At 42.0% G+C, this 22,904-nt stretch overlaps 1 protein-coding gene across 1 annotated transcript in view; it reads left to right on the top strand.

Moving 5' to 3' along the window:
• The window catches only part of SERINC5 (serine incorporator 5), an 89,260-nt gene that overhangs the window by 46,720 nt on the left and 19,636 nt on the right, over positions 1-22,904 (top strand). The window contains exons 3-6 of the mRNA XM_012766794.3: positions 14,809-14,987; positions 15,457-15,539; positions 16,924-17,017; positions 22,463-22,674. Of these exons, the coding sequence (XP_012622248.1) occupies positions 14,809-14,987; positions 15,457-15,539; positions 16,924-17,017; positions 22,463-22,674 (568 nt within the window). The remainder of the gene's footprint in view (positions 1-14,808; positions 14,988-15,456; positions 15,540-16,923; positions 17,018-22,462; positions 22,675-22,904) is intronic.

The raw sequence follows: 22,904 nt of genomic DNA, 5'->3' as shown, positions 1-22,904 counted from the left end.
TGGCTGGCGTTGAAAGGTCCCCTTGTGGGGACACACATTGGGCTCATGCTGGAGTCCTCGCCCCCCCTTTGTTGGCCAGTGGAAGTGCTCGAGAATGTGATTGGAAGAGGAGAAAGAGCTGAGTGCTTACAACCGCCCTGCCCCTGCCGGGAGTGTGACCGCCTCCCACCCGGCATTCTGTCAGAGTCACCCGGCCTTTGGAATGTGGGTTGCGAGCAGGAGGCCAGCTCCCTTTTCAGTTATTTTCCGTTTTTGCCTTGGTTTCAGAACGTGGCCCGTGTTAGAGTGAGAGGGACCTGCAAGGGGACGCTGGGCCAGTCTTCCTCCTGCTTCTTTCCCTAGGCAACTCCTCTTTCCAAGAACTTTGGCTCAGAGAGAGCTCACCTGTGTTGGCTGAATAGGGCATGATTTCTGTCTTCTCGGAGGATTTTTCCCATGTCAAAACATAGGAGCCATTTTCTTTGCATGTCATTCTTGTCATTAACCATGTAATTTAAGCAGGTACAGATTTAAGAGAGTCCACGCCTGGGGGATTAAAAACCCATTTTATTTATGACTGAATATGACTGAATGAATGAGATGCAGAGGGGGTATCTTCCTATGTTGCCCAGGCTGGTCTTGAACTCCTGGGCTCAAAGGATCCTCCCGTCTCAACCTCCCAGGTAGCTGGTACTACAGACATGCACCACTGTGCTAGAAATCACTTTTAGAACATAGAATGCAAAGGGGAAAACAGTGGGTGAGCGTAAAGCCTCCTGACCTGCACTCCTAAGTTAAAGTGTTACTTCTATGTTTGAGGCAGATTCAGGTTTGGCCACCCTGGGAAGCCACATGGGCATTTGGGGAAGAAGGAAAAAGGAAGGACAGGTGATCTATGCAGCCCCAGGCTTTCTTCTCTGAGAGCTCAATGTGCCAGGTTAGGGTAGAACGAGCCTTAAATGTTCTCAACCAGGAACATCTTAGATCTGTCTTCTTCATTCCATGTTTCACTCCCTGTTTCTGTCTCAAGTCCCCTAGCCCTAGGCAACCACTATGTGTCTCTCTGGATTTGCCTATTTTAGACATTGCATATAAAGGGAATTGTATAATATATAGCCTTTTGTGCCCGGCTTCTTTCACTTAGCATGTTTTCAAAGTTCACGCATGTTGTAGCATATGTACTTCATTTCTTTATATGGCTGAATAACATTTCATTGTATGAATATATCATATTTTATCCATTCATCAGTTGATGGACATTTGGGTTGTTTGTACCTTTGGAATATTATTAATATAAATAATGCTGCTATGGACATTCATGTACTAGTTTTTATATGGACATATGTTTCCATTTCTTTTGGGTCTATACCTAGGAGTGAAATTGCTGGATTCTATGGTAACTCTTTAACCTTTTTGGGAAGTGCTATACTGTTTTCCAAAGTGGCTACACCATTCCCACCAGTAATGTGGGACATGTGGGACATGTGGGACATGTGGGACATTAAGGATAAAGTCATGTATTAAGGTTCAAATTTCTCCATACCTTTGCTAACACTTATTGTGTATCTTTTTTATTTTAGCTACTCCAGTGTGGGTGGGGTGATCCTCTCTTCTTTGCTTGTGCTTTAAACACTGCCCTCTGCTCTCCCCATAGCAGCTCATTCCTTTCTGGCTTTGATTACTCCTCTGTATTCCTGCCCTAGTAAGGGCAGTCTGCACTCAGGACGGTGCTGGCAACACTGATAGATTCTTTCTCCCTCCATGCCGCGGTTCTAGCTCCAGTGCTGACCACATGCTTTTCCCCAGACGGGTCGTCAAAGCCTTAGGTTCCTACTCTGCATTGTAGGCAGTCACGATTCAGCTATACCAGGTTCTTTGATGTTAGGTATTCCATTCACCTTATTTGAATTTGGATAGTTCCTGAACGTCCCAGGCTTCCCTCTGACTACTTTCTTGAGAGAGCTATTCCTATGGCTGAGCTGAGGATGCTGTTTGCTCCCAGATGGTAGTCTATTTCCAAATTCTGGGGTCACCACAGTTAGTGATTATAGATGCATAAAGTAGCTACTCTCCTTAAAAACAACTTGGATTTCAGAAGGCTGTGCACAAGTACATCTTTTAGTCAGTTCATAGCGATGTGTTACAGAGTACTTCAATGGATCCGAGGGTTGACAGAGCTCTTTGATCCAATATGTTTGAGACTTTGAAATTTGCTAGATGAGCTACTTTATTTCCTATTTTTAACCTGAAGAATGAAGAGTCCTAAATGGTAATCTTAACCAACCTGACATTTGACAGGCAAGACAAAGTGGCCCAGGAGGTGAAGTGACCTGTCCAGGGCTGAGACATTAGGTATATCTGGGGTTTAGAGTCCAGGACTGTGGGTCACCTAGCCGGTGCTTTCCCTGCTTGTGCGACTAGGTTTGCTTTTTGGTCAGATACTCGCAGTGAAAGCCTTTTAACAAGCGTATCCTTCCTCCTGACTCCTAGCTGCGCAGGGGTGAGGGAGAAGAATTTCTTCTGGAAATAGCACCACGTGGGGCCCCCCTCAACAGTGATTTTAGCTTATCTCCCCTACCTGCTTCCTGCCTGTTGTAAAGGCCAAAGACTGAGCTCCAGGGAGGACTCTTAGTCTGAAATAGAAAATAGGGGTAGCCACAAACCTAGTATTTATGTATTCGGTGGCTTTACGTGTAAAATAGAACCTGCCTTCAGGTTCTGTTTGGTATAACCATCTTTTTAAACCAAACAAACATCATCGGTGAAAAATATTCCACTTTGATTCAAAAGGCTGTGTAGTTTGTCCAAGCATGGAATGACAGGTATTCGTGCTGAAGCTGGGAAGTTTGGCTCAGGCTCTTGGAATTTACGGTTGAATGTTGAGACGGTGGTGGGCCTGAGGCCTAGCACCAGGGTTGTGACAGGCACACTGAAGCCCAAGTAGAACTGTGTGTGCTTAGCTGTTTCTTTATGTTTATATGTTAGAACAAGTGTCAGATTAACAATAAAATATTGCTGACCCAGTTCTTTGATTCTGGAGTGTTTTGTTGTTGTTTTTTTAATCCAGCTGAGATGGAATGCTGTTCCAAAGTTCTCTTTCTGCATAGCAGCTGAGTTCGTGGTGCTGTTGTTGTACCTTATGTGTGTCAAGGAGTAAGTGTTTGGGGTTAAAATGGGTTGGGGCTGTCAAACCTTTAGCCCATTATAGAACACGGAGGGAAAATTCTCACCATGGCCCACCAGAATTTGCTTTTGGGGAGCAGGTGATGTGGTTTTGCCTCTTAGATCCTCTCTGGGTTCCCTCCGCTTTAAGTTAGGGTGACTCTGCAGACACATGTCCCCAAACAATTTTATCTTTGGTCTAAATGCCATTGCAGACATAACAACATGTGGGGGAAAGCCTGAGTCCCTGCATCCTCCCACCCCTCGCCTCTCTCCTTGTTGGGGCCTCATCCTCCCCCCAACAAGTGAATGCGGGATGGGGGTGGGAAACCCTTTGTACTAGAGGCAGCAGTTTGAACTAATGGATATCCTGCTGAGAGTCTTTTTTTGAGCCTGAACCAAGGACAAAGAGGTTTGATCCTTGTCTAGTAATAATGAGCTTGCCAGGAGCCACAAAACAAGAAACAATACTTACTGTCCTTGGTCTGCAGGGATCCCTTACCCAGAAGCTTTTGGGGGGCACCAGATGTTAGCCGGATCTCTTTCACCATTGGTCTGACCGTGGGAGGGAGATGGGAGAACGAGAGTTTTCCTAACGTTTTTTTCTGTAGTCATCAAAAGCATCTGTTAAGCAACTATCCACAGACGGGATCCTGTAGATAAATAGAAGCCACAAGAGCTTACAGTAGGAACAAACATTGTCAGTCATTATAGAAATGGGACCAGAGGAAACAGACAAATGGTACAACGCGGAATGAACCAAGATAAAGTAGCCTCCAGACGATGGGAATAGGAAACAATGCACAAATACCGTGAATAGTTGAATCTTGATACTCATCACAGAGTTTAACACAGGGTGATCCTGTTACTTGATTAAACTGTAATCTGAGTTAATTCTTTAAAAAGTTTTTAAAATCACATAACTCACTCATTCAAATGTAGGTGCTGGGCACTCTTGGAGGTGCCAGGGATCTGAATGAATGTCATACAGTTGTTTCAACAGAACTTTGTCTCCTTAGGTAGGGGACAAAGAGGGACAGTTTGGCGAGTGTGTGTAGAAGGAGCCTCCAATGCTAGACTGAGTGTGCTTGAAAACTAAAAATATGTGAACTCCATTAGCAAATATGGGGCAGTGGCGGCAGCTCAGCTGTTCCTCTGGTGGCCTTTGGGGTCACATGGTAACTCAGGAATGCTTTCTCCCCCCTCCTCCTCTGGCAGCTGAGAGCTGAGGTGAGTGGGAGGTTCGTGAGAGGGATAGAGTGTGTCTCCCTGTTTGGCAGTGTCAGCATAATCACAAGGGGTTGGGTATTTTGGGGAGCGTGGTTTTAAAATGCCAGTGAGACCGTCTCTACCGTCTTCAAATAAGTCTAAAATTATCCTTCAGTATGCTGGCTTTCATCAGTGCGGGTTTTATCTGTGACTCCACAGGCTGTGTCTGTGTGACAGATGTGAGTACTTTATGTTGGAGCTATTGAGGGCTTCTGAGCCACACATTTGAGCCCTGCAAGCTCATAGACACGTGCTCCTGCATCCCTGTCCTCTCCCACTCCCTAGGAAACACTTTCTGCGGGCGGATAAATTAAGGTACTTAATATGATGCTCGAAAAATGACATACAGGAGATGTACAGCTTGATTCACTTAAGGCCCAAGTTCCATTTGAGGACAGCTCCGGAGACGGGGAGGAGTCTAAGGGAGAAGGCAGGGGTGGAGGGTGTCAGGGTTTGGGGATTCCTAGAATGTGGCCCAAATGAGCTGCTCCTTTGACTTTTTTTTTTTGAGACAGAGTCTCACTCTGTTGCCCAGGCTAGAGTGCTGTGGCGTCAGCCTAGCTGACAGCAACCTCAAATTCCTGGGCTCAAGCGATCCTCCTGCCTCAGCCTCTCCAGTACCTGGGACTACAGGCATGCGCCACCATGCCCGGCTAATTTTTTTCTATATATTTTTAGTTGGCCAATTAATTTCTTTGTATTTTTAGTAGAGATGGGGTCTCGCTCTTGCTCAGGCTGGTTTTGAACTCCTGACCTTGAGAGAGCCACCTGCCTGGGCCTCCCAGAGTGCTAGGATTACAGGCATGAGCCACTGCGCCTGGCCTGTTCCTTTGACTTTTGATCTGAGAGTAAGTTATCACAGGTTGTCACTTGCCTTTGAAATGTTAATTTTCGCTTCACAGTTAACAGTTCAGCTGCCCTCCTAAGCTATTCTTCTAGTGGTGCAGGGGTAGCTGCAAAGAGCCAACTGTATGTCCTGTAGGCCCTGTGGTCCCTGTAGCAACTCTCAACTCTGCCACCATCCTGCAAAAGCAGCCAAGACAACTTGCCAACAAATGAGTGTGGCTGCGTTCCAGTAAAACTTTACTTACAAAACAGGAGGTGAGCCGGGCCTGACCCTCCGCCTGTCGTTAGCTTACTCCTGTGTTAGACTCTCAGTGGTTTTATATGTGTTATATGCAGTTAGTCTCTCTTCTCTCTAATAAGGAAACTTAAGTGGCCTAAACTTTGTGCTGAGAGTACCAGAGTTCTTGCTTAAGTTGCAGATAACTGACTGGGCTGTGCAGACCACATACTGGCTAAGCTAGGGAAGAATAATATGGCAATAAATTTAGTATGACATGTTTAATAGTATGTATGTGTGTTATTCAGTGCGGAATTTTGGAATAAACAGTAAATCTTTTATAGGTAAAAAAATTAGTCCTTTTATGCATCCTGTCAAAAGACAAAATTACATGAAATATAGTTGATCTATATTGGATTTGTGTGTGTGTGTGTGTGTGTGTGTGTGTGTGTGTAGACAGGGACTGGCTCTGTTTCCCTGGCTAGTGTGCAGTGGCATCATCATAGTTCACTGCAACCTCAAGCTCCTGGGCTTAAGCCATCCTCCTGCCTCAGCCTCCTGAGTAGCTGAGACTAGAGGCATGTGCCACTATGCCTGGCTAACTTTTTTTTTTGTAGAGATGGGGTCTCACTCTTACTCAGGCTGGTCTCAAAGTCTTGGCCTCCCAAAGGGCTTGAATGACAGGCGTGAGCCACCACAGCGGGCCCTAATTGGATTCTATTTCTTTCTTTCTTTCTTTCTTTTTTTTTTTTTTGAGACAGAATCTCACTTTGTTGCCCAGGCTAGAGTGAGTGCCATGGCGTCAGCCTAGCTCACAGCAACCTCAAACTCCTGGACTCAGGCGATCCTACTGCCTCAGCCTCCTGAGTAGCTGGGACTACATGCATGCGCCACCATGCCTGGCTAATTTTTTGTATATATATTTTTAGTTGTCCAATTAATTTCTTTCTATTTTTAGTAGAGACGGGGTCTTGCTCAGGCTGGTTTTGAACTCCTGACCTCGAGCAATCCACCCGCCTCAGCCTCTCAAAGTGCTAGGATTACAGGCGTGAGCCACCACTCCCGGCCCTGGATTCTATTTCTGATTCTAGAATATAAAATGGAATGAGTGTTCCAGTTAGCTCAGTAGAAGAGGTTGGCTTTATAGGCAGAAAAAAGCTGAGGAAAGAGAGAGCAAAAGGTTAAAACAGAGGGGACTTTATTATGCAGACTCATTGATTGGAATCTCCTGTTTTTCTTTTGAAAACTGCCCTATTTCAAAGTTCAGTGGCACTTAGCACAAGTGACTCTATTCTGGTTTAGTCTGGTCTGCTGTGGCCCTGGTACGAGAGGCTAGTCCCAATGGCTCCCATTAAACTTTGTTTAACAATTCAAACCAAATGTTTTGGTGATCAGGAAGAAGTGGAGATGGAGAAAATGAATGTCTGGGCATCCTAGTTCCCCGGTTGCTGGGGACCCTCAATTCCAGGCCTAAGCTGAGATAGGAAAGAAGCTGGGGCTGGAAACCTTAACATCTGCTGTCTGCCTTGTACTGGTTCCTGTGCTAGGATTGGGGAACGGTGACTAGGGGCTCTCAAATCTTGAGGTTAAGGTATGGTGGTTAAGGTTAAGTCCTATCTTTTGGGGGATATTAGGTTCTAATGTCCTGTCTAAGGCAAAAATCATGAATAGTCCAAATTAATGATGAAAGTACTTGATATATCCATGAAGTAGAGCACATGGTTGTGTGCACACAGCATTTCACTGGAAAGCTAGCTCCTTGTTAGGAGGGACGTTTAACCTATTCTAGTCACTGCTTGTATCCCCCAACCTAGAATGATACCCACAAATAGTAGATAGGAATGACAGAGTGGACGATTAAAGCCTGTGCTGTAATATATGTGTGTCAGTGTATCATGTAGTATGTTGTGTGGAATGAAGAATCATATGCAAACTCTAATTTCACTGAGTTTTTAAAAAATTATATACAGAAGGCAATTTTGTAAGTGTCACCACCGCACTTCAAGCTCACGCATTTAAGAAGAAAGCTAGTTGATTTGTGACTCACTTGGGCTTATAAGCATTTTCTGTAAGTGGTGAGAATAGATCTGCCTGTTTCAGCATTTAGTCCTCTCCTTATAGAGATTTCACGTCTCTATACAGTCAGCTTTGTTCATCTCGGGCGGCACACTGTCCTCTGTTAGACCCTGTGTTCTGTGTAGGGCCATAACCGTATTTTCCAGTCCAAACAAAAGTCTAGTAAGTCTTGATTTGAGAGGTAGAAGGGTCACAGAGAACCAGACCCTGTAGAATTTTACTTCTTCTTTTGGATTTTAATGGCATGATGTAGACTTTTCTCTTAAAAATGTTCAGGTACCCAAGCAAGAGAGAAGGGAGTATTGGTTGTTGTTACTGTTTTTTTAATAGCCCCAGATCCCCAAAAGGGCCTCAGAGATAATCACCTCGTCCCGGGGCTGCCGAGAGGCTGTCTAAGGGAGGGTGGAAGCTGATTTTAGTATTTCCCACTTCGTGACTGGTGTCTCCTAGTCAGTAACAGGCAGACATCACTGTCATGGACCCTGGAATTACTACATAAAGAAAACCAAACTCTCCTGGGAAGTTTGGAGATAAATGGAATATTGGAGAAGGGAGAGGCAGACTGAGAGTTTCTTGTCCGAAATTAATTTTCAAGTGAGGGATATTAAACAGAACTTGTAGATCTAGTTCTTCTAGTTTTCATGAGCTTAATATATCCCTCATGCCAAGCTGCCGAAAGCTTTCTTTGAAGCTTGGTTTCATTCAATGCTCTAGAAATTCGACAGGATGAAATGTAAGAATAATTAACTTTGCTAATGTTGGATTTTCTCATCTTTCTCAAGGAATACTATATTGTAGAACCACAAGTCTCATCTTCTTGTTCTCCATTTCGTGATAACCATCCCCCAAAGCCTATATATTTTTCCTCCGTTTACAGCATCTGGGCCCCTGGCCAACTAGACCTGGAGGACTTTTTATAGCTCTTTTGTTAATTTTTCATATTTATTTGAGGTTGAAGTTGTCAGAAGGACACACTAGCATCTCTCCTATGTGGACAGAATTATATGAATTTTCATCTAGCTCCCATCTTTTTGAGCCTAATACTTGTGTTCATGTTTTGGAAATAGTTTTCCTAATTTGTGAGTTCAGATATATTTTCATTTGGGTGGGGACTAGGTCTCTGAAAGACAGGTGAGTGCTGTGTTTTAGAACTTAGTTCTTATATAAATGTACTAGGTGTAGGGGCCCAGGGGCAAGTTGTCCTTGGCCCTCTGCAGATTCACTGAAAAATTGACTCACAAGGCAGATTACTTGGAGAAAAGGCAAACAAATTTATTAAATGTGTATACACAGGAGCCTTCAGAAGGAAGACCCGAAGATGCAGGGGAAATTGCCCATTTTTATGGTTAGGTTTCACAATGTATTTACAGCTGTGTAGAAGTACAATTGGACAAAAAGAGTATGATCTGATGCTAATAAGACTGAGTGGGGAAACCCAGCAAGGCCTGTCTAGGTTCTTCTTGGCCTCTGAGCAGCATTCCTTCCTCCCAGGTGTGGGGATAGACCCCTTCTGCAATAGGGGTCTTAAGACCTACAGTCAAACAAGGTAGGTCAGATAATTTCTTTATGGCCAGTTTTCACACAGAAAGCCAGGGGGAAAGTTAGAATGATATTTTTAGGTTCTAAGGCTGGCTTTGGGGAAAAGGGATTCTAGTTGCTATGGCCAGCCTGGAGCAGAATGGGACCGGGAGACAGGAGGGCAGGAGGAGGTCAGAGAAAAACCTTTGCTTATGAGGCCTTCATTTTGGGGTGTTGTTTGCTGAGCCCAACACAGGGAAGGATTCACCTTATTGAAAGTTAATCTGTAGTGTATCCTCTAGGAAAGTGAACAGAAGATCTACCGAGTTCTAAGGTGCTCAGTTTCCCATCATGTTTACATTGGAAAATATCAGCCAGTGGATCATGTAATGTGCCTGGTCCTCCCCTGGAACTATCTTTTGTATTGTGGCTAGCTCTTTAGAATTAAAGAAGTTAACCTAGTGACTGCTATGGGTAAACAGTGGCAAGTGGGTAACTGTGGCAGGTGTTACAGCAAGTGTTATAGCGGGTGGTCCGAGGACAAACTGAGTGGCATGCGGAGAGTCGGAGAATCAAAGTTTATTTGCCGACCGGCTCAGAGGAGCCTCACCACCAAATTCTGAGCCCTGTCTACCCAATTTTTCCCACTTTTATTAAGTTGGGGTGGCCCAAGGGGTGGGGTATCAGGTGACTAATGCCCACCAGGTAATAGGTTAGTATTATGCTGATGCAGGCCTTCCGTGAGGGTTGGGGGTCTCAGGTGGCTAATGTGCGCCAAGTAATAGATGGGGGTTTTCCTCATCACAAGCATTTCGCAGGATTAGCTGATGTAATTCTCAGGGCAGCCGCTTGAGATGAGTGGCGGTACTATTTCATTTTACAGGTGGGGCCGTTGAGGCTCACGGTGTGTGTGTGTGTGTGTGTGTGTGTGTGTGTGTGTGTGTGTGTGTGCGTGTGTGTGTGTCTGTGTGTGTCTGTGTCTGTGTGTGTGTGTGTGTGTGTGTGTGTGTGTGTGTGTAACTTGCCCAGGTTAGCCAGCAGTCGAGTTAGGATTGGAAGTCTGCATGAACTATTTATTCTTGCTCGGTAATTTGTGGCTTGGAGGACTAGAAGGAAAGCCCTTGCTTTCAGGTCTGTACAGAAATAACACAGCCGCAGTGTGTGAGCCCGGCTCACGGGCTGTGTCCTTGGATGCCCAGAGCCGGACTTAAGAGGTAACACCCTTAACGGGCACAGCCTCTTCGCCCTGTGCTGCGGACTCTGTATGCGATGTGTGTTTTCTTTTTCCAAAACTGGGATGGAGTTTGGAACAGCAAATATTTAATCAGAGCAAATTTCCCTTGCTAAAATACTGCCAGCTTGTAACGTGGAGGTTCTTTGCCCAAAATACTCACCACTTACTATGGAAGGCTAAAAGTGCTAAGTCACCCACAGAGCACAAAGGAGGTCTTGGTTAGTGTTTGGAGCTGGGGGGTTGTTTGCCTACTTTTATTTTGATGAAACCTTTGGTGCCACATACTCACCCTTTGAAGAGCTGAGGGCCCAGGGCTGGCACATTCCAGGTGGCCTGGAGTAAACAAGGGAGGGGATTTGTTGGAGATGATGGCTTAGAAGCTCAGGCCTGCTGCTATCAGCATCCTCCTTGAAATGGGTTTTAGAGGGAGAAGAAAAGGAGTGAAGTGGGTTTGGGGCAGGGAGTAGAGAAGAGTCTAAAGATGAAAAGGGACTGGTGTAGATGAAAGAGGTGACAGTGTGTGGAGTTATGTTGAGGGGCAGGTTCAGGAGTGGGTGTTGTTGAGAGTAGAAGATAGAAGAGAAGAAGAAAAGAATTTAATGGTTATTATAGAGCCATAAATCCCATAGAAATAAAGCAGCCTAATGAATGAGGTTGTGTGGGTTCTCCTTCATGAATATTGCTTTTACAGATTTAAAGCAATATCACCTCCTTGTCACCATTGCTACTCACACAGGTTAACTTTTGTTTCGGGCTAGAGTATCTGAGATGTTCATTTTGTATGTGTCTCCTCTATTTAATACCTGAAGATTTTAACTATGCTGGTTGCTCACTCACATTAAACACAGCTAAAAATTCAGATTCCTTCCAAAAGTACTTGTGCAACTTCTCACTACCTGCCTGTGGGTGTCAACTATCTCCCTGTGTTCAGCCCTGATTGCTGTCCGAAGCAGTTGCCAAGACCCGAGGATCTCACTGGATTGCCCCACAGTGGGTGGGGGTTGCCCACAGGGTGCCTCAAACTCTGTGTGTTAAAAAATAAACTCCTGCTCTTTGTCCCATGGACCCTCCCCCAATCCTTCACTTCATTCTTGCATCCATCCAGTCCTGCCAACTGTGAGTTCTACCTAAAGAATTTCTGTTTCCCTGCACTGGTTTACCTTTTTAAATTGACGAGAGACTGATGAATAAGAGGAAAACCATTTTTAACTTTGTATGAATCATGAGAGTCCCACAAAATGTGAGATGATTGAAGCTTCTATGGCATCCTGAACTCCCCAAAGGAAGACAGGCTTGGGGCCTCTGGGGAGGGGCCTAGATTGAGTGTTGACCTAAGTTGTGGGAGAGTGACAGGAGAAAATGTATGGGAAATAAGGTTGTCTTATTGTGCAGATAAAGTCTCAGTCTAATAACAGTTATCTCCTGGGGAGCAACCCTCTTCCTGGTACAGAAATTTTACTAATGTAGAATTCTTCTATAAATGTAAATTCCTTTTATATAAAAGGGGAGCTTTTCAGAGCTACTCAGAATATACCAAAATATACTTTATTCTGGTCTCCTGCAGTTGTATTTTGGGGTGGTGTGTCCAGAACCCCAATACCTTCTCTTGAGTTTCACTTCTTGCCAAAGAATAATTTTTTTAGTATAAGTATGTCCTACATGATATTCAGTCTAAGTATGCCCCTTATATTGTATGGGAAACACTTATACTAAAAAATTACATGTTGTTTATGTAACATTTGAATTTAACTAGACATTCCGTGTTTTGTCTGGCAACCGTGTACCATGTGTTAGTTTGATAGCCCAGTCACATAAGTGCAGTAACATCTCTCTATACAGCATTAGATCTTGCTCTGATATAAAATTTTTTTTGCAATTTTAGGAAGTTGTTGAAAACAAAATGTTGGACATTTCTTCACAAGGTTTTCACATCTGTTCTTGAAAATGGAGCGACAGTAATAGGGGCTCAGAAATGATGCATTTTTGCCTGAGTCGCTTATTTGGGAATGTTTGGAAAAACATGTTTCACATTCAGATGTAGTAATGACTAGAGGAAGTGGGATTTTAATTATATTTAGTCTTCCTTTTGTTTATGGCAATCTTTTTTTCTTACATGAAGGAAAATAAAAAATCTCAGGACCATTCAAACTCATTGTGCCAAAGGGAAAATTAAGCCTGGAGATTGAGCCAGGCACTCAATCTGACACTGCTGTCCTTTTAACCAAGAAATAGCTGTTACTTCCCAACCTGGCGTCAAAGTGTACATTGGCCAGAGCCCTACAAAAGGCAGCAGAAGGCCTCATGCATGACTGCCCTCACAAATTGCTCATAAGTAAATCCTTGCTGGCCCCTGTCCCTGTCAAGAAGTATATCCTCCCATAAACAGGGACTTATCAACTGCATCTTTAGGTCTGCAGCCTAAGCCTAACTCCTTGTCCAGGAACTCAAATTTGTTAAATTTTACACTGACAATGTCAATGACAAGCTTATCTTCCTAGGTGCAGAACAAAGACAAGATGAGATCAATCATTCCTCTACCTACCCTGAGATGTCTACATAATGACCTCTTCCTTTACTTCCTTTTGGAATGTTTGCCTTATCTTATGTATAACTAGGTTCACTTGGCTCTTATTAAAGTCAGGAGGATGTAACCTTTTGCCTCACTGCCTACCCCCCTTTTCCTGCATGCCTTCTCTTTAAAGCATGTGTAAATACTGAGCCTCCTGAAACATCTCAGAGGACAGGCCACAGATAAGTCTGTTACTTATATGTTTTTCTGAGTGTGACCTCAACCTCTGGCTCAATAAACCTCAATTGATTGAGATTCTTGCCCCAGTCTCTTATTTCGGTTAACATTTGGTTATGGAAATCCTGATAACCTCAGTTATCATTGTTTCTTTAAGATCTTTTCTAGAGAAGAAACAATAGTCTCTTCTTTATCACACTTCAGTTTTACCATTAGTTTTGTGTCATTTTTTGGTCTGTGATATCTTTTTCTTGTGAATAACAGCAATTCATATTTGGAATTTAACTTATTTTCTGTTCTGAAAAGTATTCAACTTTGATGTTGATAAGAAACAAGTTTTTTTTTTTTTTTTTACCACTGACTAAATCCTTATTTTATGACATTATTATCAACATTCATTAGAAGATTAAGACCAATAAATAAAAAGCTCCAGTGGATCAAGGAAAAACCCAATTGGCAGTGAATTTAGAGAAAAATACAGATGTCCATAAACTTGAGAAAAGATATTGAGCCTCACTAGTAATTAGAAAGGTGTACATTAAAACAGGATATTGGGTTTTTGCCTTTAAATTGGATGCCCAGGTTGGGAAAATGACTAATGTCAGATATTATTGGTGGGATATAAATTGGTGTAGCCTTTGAAAATGTGATTTGACTTTACCTGTTGAAATTTAAAAATGTAGATACAGGTTGAGTAACCCTAATCTGAAATCCAGAAAGTTCCAAGATTCGGAAATTTTTTAGTGTCAACATGATGCTCAAAGGAAATGCTCATTGGAGCATTTCGGATTTTGGATGTTCTGATTAGGGATGCCCAACCAGTAATACAATGCAAATATTCCAAAATCTGAAAAAAATGCCAAGTCTGAAACACTTCTGGCCCTAAGCATTTCAGATCAGGGATACTCAACCTGTACTACTTGAGCCACTAATTCCATTTCTAGCTCAGGAGTCTGTCCCATGTGAGTAGTGGCACATGTACAATGAGGTTACACAGCATGTTTATTGAATCAGTGTTTGTGATATCAAAAACCAAATTTACAAAGTAAAATAAAACAAAAACCCCACCTGAACAAAATATAAGATCAGTGTGGGAAAGGTTATCAATTTTGAGCCTTACTACAAAATATTGTATAGTGATTAAAAATAATGAAGTGGGGTATTTTGTATTAATAGGGAAAGATCTCCATGGCTTATTAATTGGTAAAAAACATTGTAGAACATTACATACAATCTTATTTTAAAAAGCTGTTTGAATATACCTACTACATATATAGTACGATATGAATATGTATGTGTGTGTGTTGTGTATATGTATACACACATTTATATATGTGAATTAATAAAAATACCCTACCCACCAAATTGTTAACTATTCAGAGGAGGGGAATGACATTTTGGGGTGATAGTGAAGCAAGTCTCTCATTTTTTATTCTACATATTTACACACTTCAAGAAAAATATACCCACATATTACAAGTGTAATTTTTGAAAATCCTGCTGCTGGATTTCCGAAATCATTTGGAGCAAGTAAAGGCTGACCAGTACTTCGTGAGCACTGTATCTTTACAAAAGATTCAGAGAAAATTAAGAAAAAGTCTTTAGAGGGTAGATTTTCCTCCTCAGTCTTTTTCTTTGTGAAAGTGATCCATTTCCACGGTGGACTGTGAGTTAGTTGCAGGCTGAGTGAACGAGCACTCCGTGGCAGCCTCCCTTTCACCAAATTTTAACACGTGACTTTGTGAAACTCTTTCTCCTCAGATTCCTTTTTTTGAAGATATGTGTAAAGGCATTAAAGCTGGAGACACCTGCGAGAAGCTGGTGGGGTATTCTGCGGTGTACAGGGTCTGTTTTGGAATGGCCTGCTTCTTCTTCATCTTCTGTCTGCTGACCTTGAAAATCCACAACAGCAAAAGTTGTAGAGCTTATATTCACAACGGGTAAGTCTCGCGGTGATCGTGGGGATAGCTTTCTCCTTCTGTTATCTCCAGTCCAGTATTCCGGGATCCCTTCTTCTCGGCAGATCCTCTAACTGCTGTTCCTCTAGTTGAAATGGCTGATTTTGGAGAAGGTGGAACTCGTCACCACGCAGTTGCCAAAGAGCTAGATTCCTGTTTGCAACACCTGGTACCTGAGGAGAAATTTAACCTGAGACAGGTATCAAGACCGCTTCTCAGGTTATTTCCTCGCCTGCAGCGAGATGGTATTTTGCACCATCAGAGGCTGTACCGAGTCTGTTGAATTATAGGAAAGACGTTCTTCAGTCACCTAATTCCTCCCTTTCCGTTTGGAGAGAATATTGCCTATGGCAGAATCAGAGATTGACTTGCTTACCTTCTAAGAAGTCTTATGTCCTTCCTTAAATATCATTTAAATACATTTCCTCTTTTTTTTTTTTCCTCTTCTCAGCTTCTGGTTCTTTAAACTTCTGCTGTTGGGGGCCCTGTGCTCTGGAGCCTTCTTCATTCCAGATCAGGAGACCTTTCTGAACGGTACTAATGGGGTATTTTGGGTACATATTTATTTTGTTCACCCATTTGGTGAAATTGTTCAAAGGCATAGTCCGGGATACCTTTGGTATTTTGAATTACTGATTTTTTTGTGGCTTACAAAAAAAATTCTTGCCTTACTTGCCCACCCTTCATCCTCTTCACTCCCTGTGCTCTGCCTCTTTTCCTGGCCCCATTCTTGGGACCTTCCAGGCAGATGTAAGAGGACCTTTGTTATTCTGCTGGCTGAAGAATTAGAATTTTAAGGTTATTAGTCTGAAGGGAAAATGAAGCACTTAAAATGTGTTTGAAAAAACCAGTTTGGCATATTGGCATGACCCTACCAGCCCAGGAGACTTTGTTCGTTCTGAGCACTGTACAGAAAATCTAGCAACCCAGGCAGCATAGGGCTTTTTAGCAACTAAAATTCTATTGCAACTATAATGGGATAAGAAAAGCATGAAGCTATGAAGCATTGAATTATATTCCTTATTCATAGAGCCTACCAAAGTTCGTAAATATGAAGCCTTTGATCATAGCTGAAACAGGGTAGCCTTCTTCATATTAGCTGGGGTCAAAAGCCTGACTTTCAGTGGTCTAAAACACTCTTGAATGAGTTCATTTTCCTAATTAGGGTATTAAAAACATTTAGATTGTTTTAGTCCCTCAAATAGTTACATATCAGGGTCTAGCTAGTTTTTCCATATACTCCTTAATGATGTTGTATCCAAGTCTTGCTTTCACCTAAAATACTGTTAACTAGTTTCTTAATTCTCCATAGAGATACTTTTATGTATTAGAATAGTATATTTAGACTAAGTAGAGACTTAGAAGTACTCTAGTCTGGCTCAGTCATTTTCATAGACAAGCTGTCACCCATGTGACATGGTTCATCCAAGGTTATAGCTCCTTTGTGGCACAGCCAGTAGACCTGAGCTCTTGTCCCCCTAGTCTGAGCCTCATTTCCTCCCTGGACATTGATGATTTTTTAACCCCATAAAATTAGAACCTTTGATTTTTCTGGCAATATGTGTTTTTGCCTTTAAGTTGTGGATCATCATGGATTTTATTAATTACTGCATCTGTTAGGATATCTGGCAGTTGTAGCATGGAGGTTAAGCTTGGATACTCTGGAACCAGACAGCCTGTGTTCAAATCCCAACTATGCCTTTTCCTGGCTGTGAGATTTTTTAAAATTTACATAGACTCTCACTTTTCTCATCTGTGAAGTGAGTATAACAGTAATATTCACCTTATTTGGCTGTGTGGGAATGAAATGCGTTAACAGGTGCAATGAACATTCAGTAAAAAATTAGCTGTGGTTATTCTATTCTGCGCCAGTCACATGGGAAGTTCACCTCTTTGCCGTTTCAATGGTCTTTTGCAGCCTGGCGTTACGTGGGAGCCGTTGGAGGCTTCCTCTTCATAGGCATCCAGCTCTTCCTGATCGTGGAGTTTGCACATAAGTGGAACAAGAACTGGTATGTGCCCGTACTGAAAGCTTCCTAGTGAACTCACTCACTGACTCAGAGAAACTGCCCACAGTGCTGATAAAGGCTCTCTGAATTACTCTGCCAGGAATTAGCAGCCTGTTTATACCAAATACGATTTTTGCTGGCATTTTCTCTTTATGCCTGGTTTTTGGGCCTCTTCATTTACTCTTCTCCAGTACTTTCTTCTCTCCTTTTTAACCCTTCCTTCTTGCACCTATTTTCTTCTCACTTTTTGACCCCAATCCACCCTCTTGTCTGGGCTTTGAGTCAACTGGGTGGTGTAAGTTAGCCACATGCAGCCCCATTGCCTGTACCTTCCGTCCTGGGTCTGTGGGTTTTGTGGTGACCGAAAAGTTGTGTAGACTTCTTCTTAGGCTCCTACCCTTGTGAGATTAAAAACAAACAAAAAACAAAAACAAGACCCGTACTTTGGAGCTGAACGTTCATCTTCTGCAAAGTATGAGATAGAATAGTTCTTTCCTTTTTAAAATTTTTTGTTTCTTCTCAACTTCCCAAAGGGAAAGAAGGACCCCTTCCTCAGGAAGATCTGTTGTGCTATCTTATGAAACCATCTTGCCTTTTAAAAAGATATACTTTTTCTAAGTGCCTTGAAACTAGAATTCATATCCTAAGCTAAATGGGAAGTACTAGTAGCTAGTTTTATTTCTTGCTAAGCCACATTGAAGAAATGACAACTACACAAGAATCTAACCCTTAAGTTCTAAGGCCAGATTGACTCTGTGTGATTCTGGACAAAGGATTTAACTGTTCTCTGCTTTACTTTCTTTACTTATAAAAACAAAAATAACTGCTTGTTGTACTCAGTAAAGCTTTTATTGTTTTGTATATTTTATAGGCATTTTACTGTATACTGAATTTTGAAAAAAAATCAATGTGCCATGTGAATGTGGATTTTATTTTTATCCTGGACAAAACAAAACACACTGTCTAAATTCTCTAAGTACTTTTTATTGTGAATCTGTACGTCAGCTTGGTAGTTTTCTTTTGGTTTTAAAGAGCAAATCATGAGATCTAGTTGTAGTTGCTGGGATGAATGAACAAAAGGACAGTGTTAATCATTTTATTATTTGGTAAATACTGGATTAAGCACAGCCAAATGTGCCCAGTTTTTAAAAGATTTATAAAACATTGAATAGTCATACAAGTAGCACTCCAGATATGTTTTAGTATTTTTTTATCTTAATCTCTACATTTATCAGATTTCCAGGTTTGAGTTGTGCTCTCATATAAATTATTGTACAATTTCTGCTTTTTGAGTCTTCCTTGAAAGCTAGTAATATATGTCTCTACTAAATCTTATTTTGAGGCAGCAGAGTTTTCCTAAAGATAAGCCAAATGGGTGACTATGGTTTTAAGTTACCCTATTTTCTCAGTTGTATACAAGAAATACCAACAATAAGTTGGAAATGAATTTTAATTGATTAATTTTCATTCTTTCCATGATTTATTTTATTTGTTTATTTATTTATTTTTGAGATAATGTTTTGCTTTGTTGCCCAGGCTGGGGACCAGAGCTCACTGCAGCCTCAAACTCCTGAGCTCACCTTCTGCCTCAGCCTCTCAAGCAGCTGGGACTACAGGTGTGCACCACTATGCCTGACAATTCTTTTTTTATTTTTTTTATAGAAACTGGATCCCACTATGTTGCCCAGTCTGGTCTTGAACTCTTGGCCTCAAGCAGTCCTCCTGCCTTGGCCTCTCAAAGTGCTGAGATTTTAGGCGTGAGCCACTGTGCCTGGCCTCCATGATAATTCTTGAAGTACTTTCACTCTGAATTTTTTTATTAGAGAAGAAATACATCATCCTTATATTTTCACAAATATACTTCAAATAGGAAACTTCATGGTAAAATATTAACATCTTGGATGCTGAGTGCCGGATTTGCCCATTAAATAGTATGTTCCCTTGAGAATACTTGTGCTACTTCACTTTGACTTTAATGTTTTGATTCTGAAGCCATTTGCTGGGACTAATTGATGATGCCAAGTTTTAACAGGAATTTTAGAAGAGTTTTGGTTGCTTTAAAAACTTCCTAGAAACCACTCAATATGAATGGCTTAAGAGCTTTGCAACAAATAATATTGCTATTACCCAGACTTTGAGGCCTATATCCCAACAAAAATCCCCTTTGTCAAAATATTTATGTTTGGTTTGTCTGTGTATAATTAGGAATAAGCTAGGAAGCTCACTAATATTATTTTTCTTTCAATTTATCTAATTTGGTGGGTTTTTTTTTTTTTTTACTGTGTTTTTTATCAGAGACTCTTGTTTACAAGTCTAGAAAATATGCTTGCTGGAACTATTAATACTAAAGTACTTTTTCTTTCTTTTCTTTCTTTGTAAACTTCTTGAGAAGGAGAAGATCCCCAAAAGAGTAGGATAGAAAGGCCATGGGCCTGGAAACTGGGAAAATTCAGATTTTAGTGTCCCTCATTCTCTAGCTTGCTGTTTCACAGTGGGGTACATCCATTGGCCCCTTTGACTTCGGTTCTCACACTGTAAAAGGATGTGGTTGGACGAAATGTTTGATGTGTTTTTTCCTTTCTAGCCCAAATTTTGTGGTTTGAAGTGTTGGTGCTGTATCAAAATTGAAATCACAATACAAAGGGTTCAGGGGCCAGTGTAAAGGCTTAGGTTTTCAAGTGATCTGGGACGCCACCAGAGGGTTTGGAAAGGGAGAAATACAATCTGTGTTTTAGATGGAAGAAAGATTAGCGGGGGTCAGCGGTACAAGGGGCCAGTGGGAGATAATCCAGGTGAGGGAGGGTAGTTTGGAACTAGGTGGTAGCAGTAGTTAGTAGTTCTGGTATGTTCTGAAGATGGCTCTGGGTGGAAGTGGGTGGGAGAAGGGAGAGCAGCAGAGAGTGGACGGTGACTACAGTTTTGTTTTTTTTTAAAAAAAAAAACCTTTTCTTCCCAACAATTGGAAGAATAGACTTGCTGTTGTCTGAGGTTGGGAAGATTTCAGAAGAACAGGTTTGAGGATGGAGGGAAGGAGGTATGAACATTGGGAAGTTACTGAGCCTGCCTGTGCTGAGTTTGAGATGCTGATTAGACCTCCAAGTGGAGACATTAAGCAGTTAGGTAATACAAGCCTCTGAGGCGATAAATATAAATTGACTATAAGAAAGTCCTTTGCATACTAATAACATAACTGAAAAGACTAGTAAAGAACAAATTGGTCCCCCCCCACGCAACAGCCAGCAGTGTTTACCTTTTTATATATAATTCATGCTGTCTCCTGTCATCAATTATTATTTGGCTCTTAGGTTTCCACCCCCAACCGCCTTTAAAATCTCATTTTCTCTCATTTCCTTAGCTTGCCTTTTATGTTAGAATAATTCCGAGGTCACTGAAGTGCCTGGCTCGGTTTCAGGAATATGATGGTCATTATCATTTTGGCCTTTCCTCCTTATTTTCTCGGTCTCTGGCTGCAGTGACTTTTTCATCATTAAAACATTTTAGCTGGGTTGCTTGAACCCTTTCCAGTTTTGTGAAGACATTAAGCAAGTTGCTTTCTCTGAAAGGAAGGTTTGGGAGAATGTGGCTACAAAGAGCAATTTAATCATAAGGCAGAGGACAGTGATTCTTTCAATCCATTCTCCCTAGTGCGGTTCTGTCCTCTTCATTTAGCATTTATGAACACTCTTTTCTTTGTTCGGGACAATTTCTGTAGATTTAAACCACTTATTTGTCCTATCCCTTTATTAATATTAATGGAAACTAGAAAGCACTTTAATCCTTTGCTTTAGTTTCATTATTATACATCCCATTACCCTTTTTCTGACTGATTTTATTCTCCATTTTTTGGGTTCTTTTTATTTTTTAATTGACACATCATAATTGTGCATATTTATAGGGTACAGTTTGACGTTTTGGTACATGCATGTCGTATAACATTCACATCGGGGTAGTTAGCGTATTCATCACCTCATGCTTTTGTCATTTCTCTGTGATGAGAACATTCAAAAGCCCCTCTTCTAGCTATTTTTAAATATACAAGACCTGCTGTTAACCATCATCGCCGTACTGTACAGCAGATCACCAGAACTTATTCCTCTTGATCGTTTAACTTTTTTTTTTCAATTTCAAATTTTCCTTTAATATTTCCTGATGTTATTTTGGAGAAGTAGCACTGTTACGGGTCATCCTTTTCAGTCCAGGGATCTGGTTCTGAGTGAAGTTAATTTCCTTCTCCCTAACGACAAGGTGGGTACCAGCAAGAGCCACTTACAGCACTTGGGGTCAAGACTGTGGCCCTCCTGGGCTCTGCGTTTGTAGAGAACACTCGAAGAGAACCCCAGTGAGGAGCTTCTTAATACTACCCGAAACTGTCCCAGGGTAGTTCACATTCAGAATGGAGAAGCTAGAATAAAGTCTGTAGGTGTTGGAAAGGAAAGTAAAAGGCCTCAGGACCACCGAAACTCATCATGCACCAAAGGGAAAGTGAAGCCTGGAGACTTGAGTCAGGCAGCAGTGCTGTCCTTTTACCGAATAGACAGCTGTCTAGGTGCTATACAGCAGCCAGACCCCTACGAGAGGAGAGGCCTCCTGTGCCTCCCTGCGGCTGCCCTCACCAATTGCTCATAAATTAACTCTTTGCTGGCCCCTAACCTTTTCAAGATGTATATCCGCCCATAAACAAGGACACGTCAACTGTATCTTTAGGTCTGCAGCCTAAACCTAACTCCTTGTCCAGGATCCGAGATTTGTTAAATTTTACACTGATAATGTCAATGACAAGCTGCTTTTCCCAGGTGCAAAGCAAAGATAGGATGAGATCTATCATTCCTCTCCTCTCCCTATGCTGAGAATTTACATAATTAACTCTTCCTTTGCTCCCTTTTTGAATGTTTACCTTATCTTATGTATAACTTAGGTTTACTTGGCATTAATTCAAATCTAGGGAATGCTCACCACCTACCCTCCTTTTCCTGCCTTCCTTCTCCTCTTTAAAGAAATGTATAAATACTGAGCCTCCTGAAATCTTTCTTGGAGCACAGGCCACAGACGATTCTGTGACTTATGTTTTCTTGGGCATGACCTCAAACTCTGGCTCAGTAAACCTCGATTGATGGGGACTCTTGCCTCAGTCACTTATGTGGGTTGACAGTATTCATTTTAGTTCATGAATACGTTTGAGTCGGAAAATGGAGCTCTCTCCATGTTTAGAGAAAATTCTAAGCCTGGACCAAGAAGTTTGCATATTTACCAGACCCCTTCTAGCTTTGTCGGAGCATATAAACATTGGTAAAACGAGGTGTCTTCCGGGCAGCTGGGTGACGCCGGCCTGAGTCCTGGGGCCTGACAGCATCAGTCACGACCTGAGGGATGGTTAATGTTGTCCCAAATGGTAGGCTTCACTGACCTGTCTTCCCTCCTGTCCCTCTTTCCCGCTTCCTGGAGAAACAGGACTGCAGGCACAGCCAGTAACAAGCTGTGGTACGCCTCTCTGGCCCTGGCGACACTCGTGATGTATTCCGTCGCCACTGGAGGATTGATTTTGATGGCAGTTTTCTATACACAAAAAGACGGCTGCACGGAAAACAAAATTTTCCTGGGAGTCAATGGAGGCCTGTGTCTGCTTATCTCAGCAGTAGCCATCTCACCCTGGGTCCAAGAGCGTAAGCATGTTTTTTTCCCCATTCTTTCTTATTTATATTTTTTGTAAGTGTCTTTGAGCGAACCCAATGGATATTTTGGAAACTGGGGTCATTTCTTAATTTACTGTGGATAGGTCTACAGTCGGAAAAGGGGGCTTCAATGCCATCATAGTCCATGCTTGGGCTGGGTGCAATTGCCAAAGCACACCTCAAAAGACTTGAACTTAGGAAGACGGTGAATAGGGAGATAG

This window comes from Microcebus murinus, chromosome 11 (genome assembly GCF_040939455.1).
Source record: "Microcebus murinus isolate Inina chromosome 11, M.murinus_Inina_mat1.0, whole genome shotgun sequence".
NCBI classification, from domain to species: domain Eukaryota; kingdom Metazoa; phylum Chordata; class Mammalia; order Primates; family Cheirogaleidae; genus Microcebus; species Microcebus murinus.
This window is presented reverse-complemented; position numbering and strand designations above follow the sequence as displayed.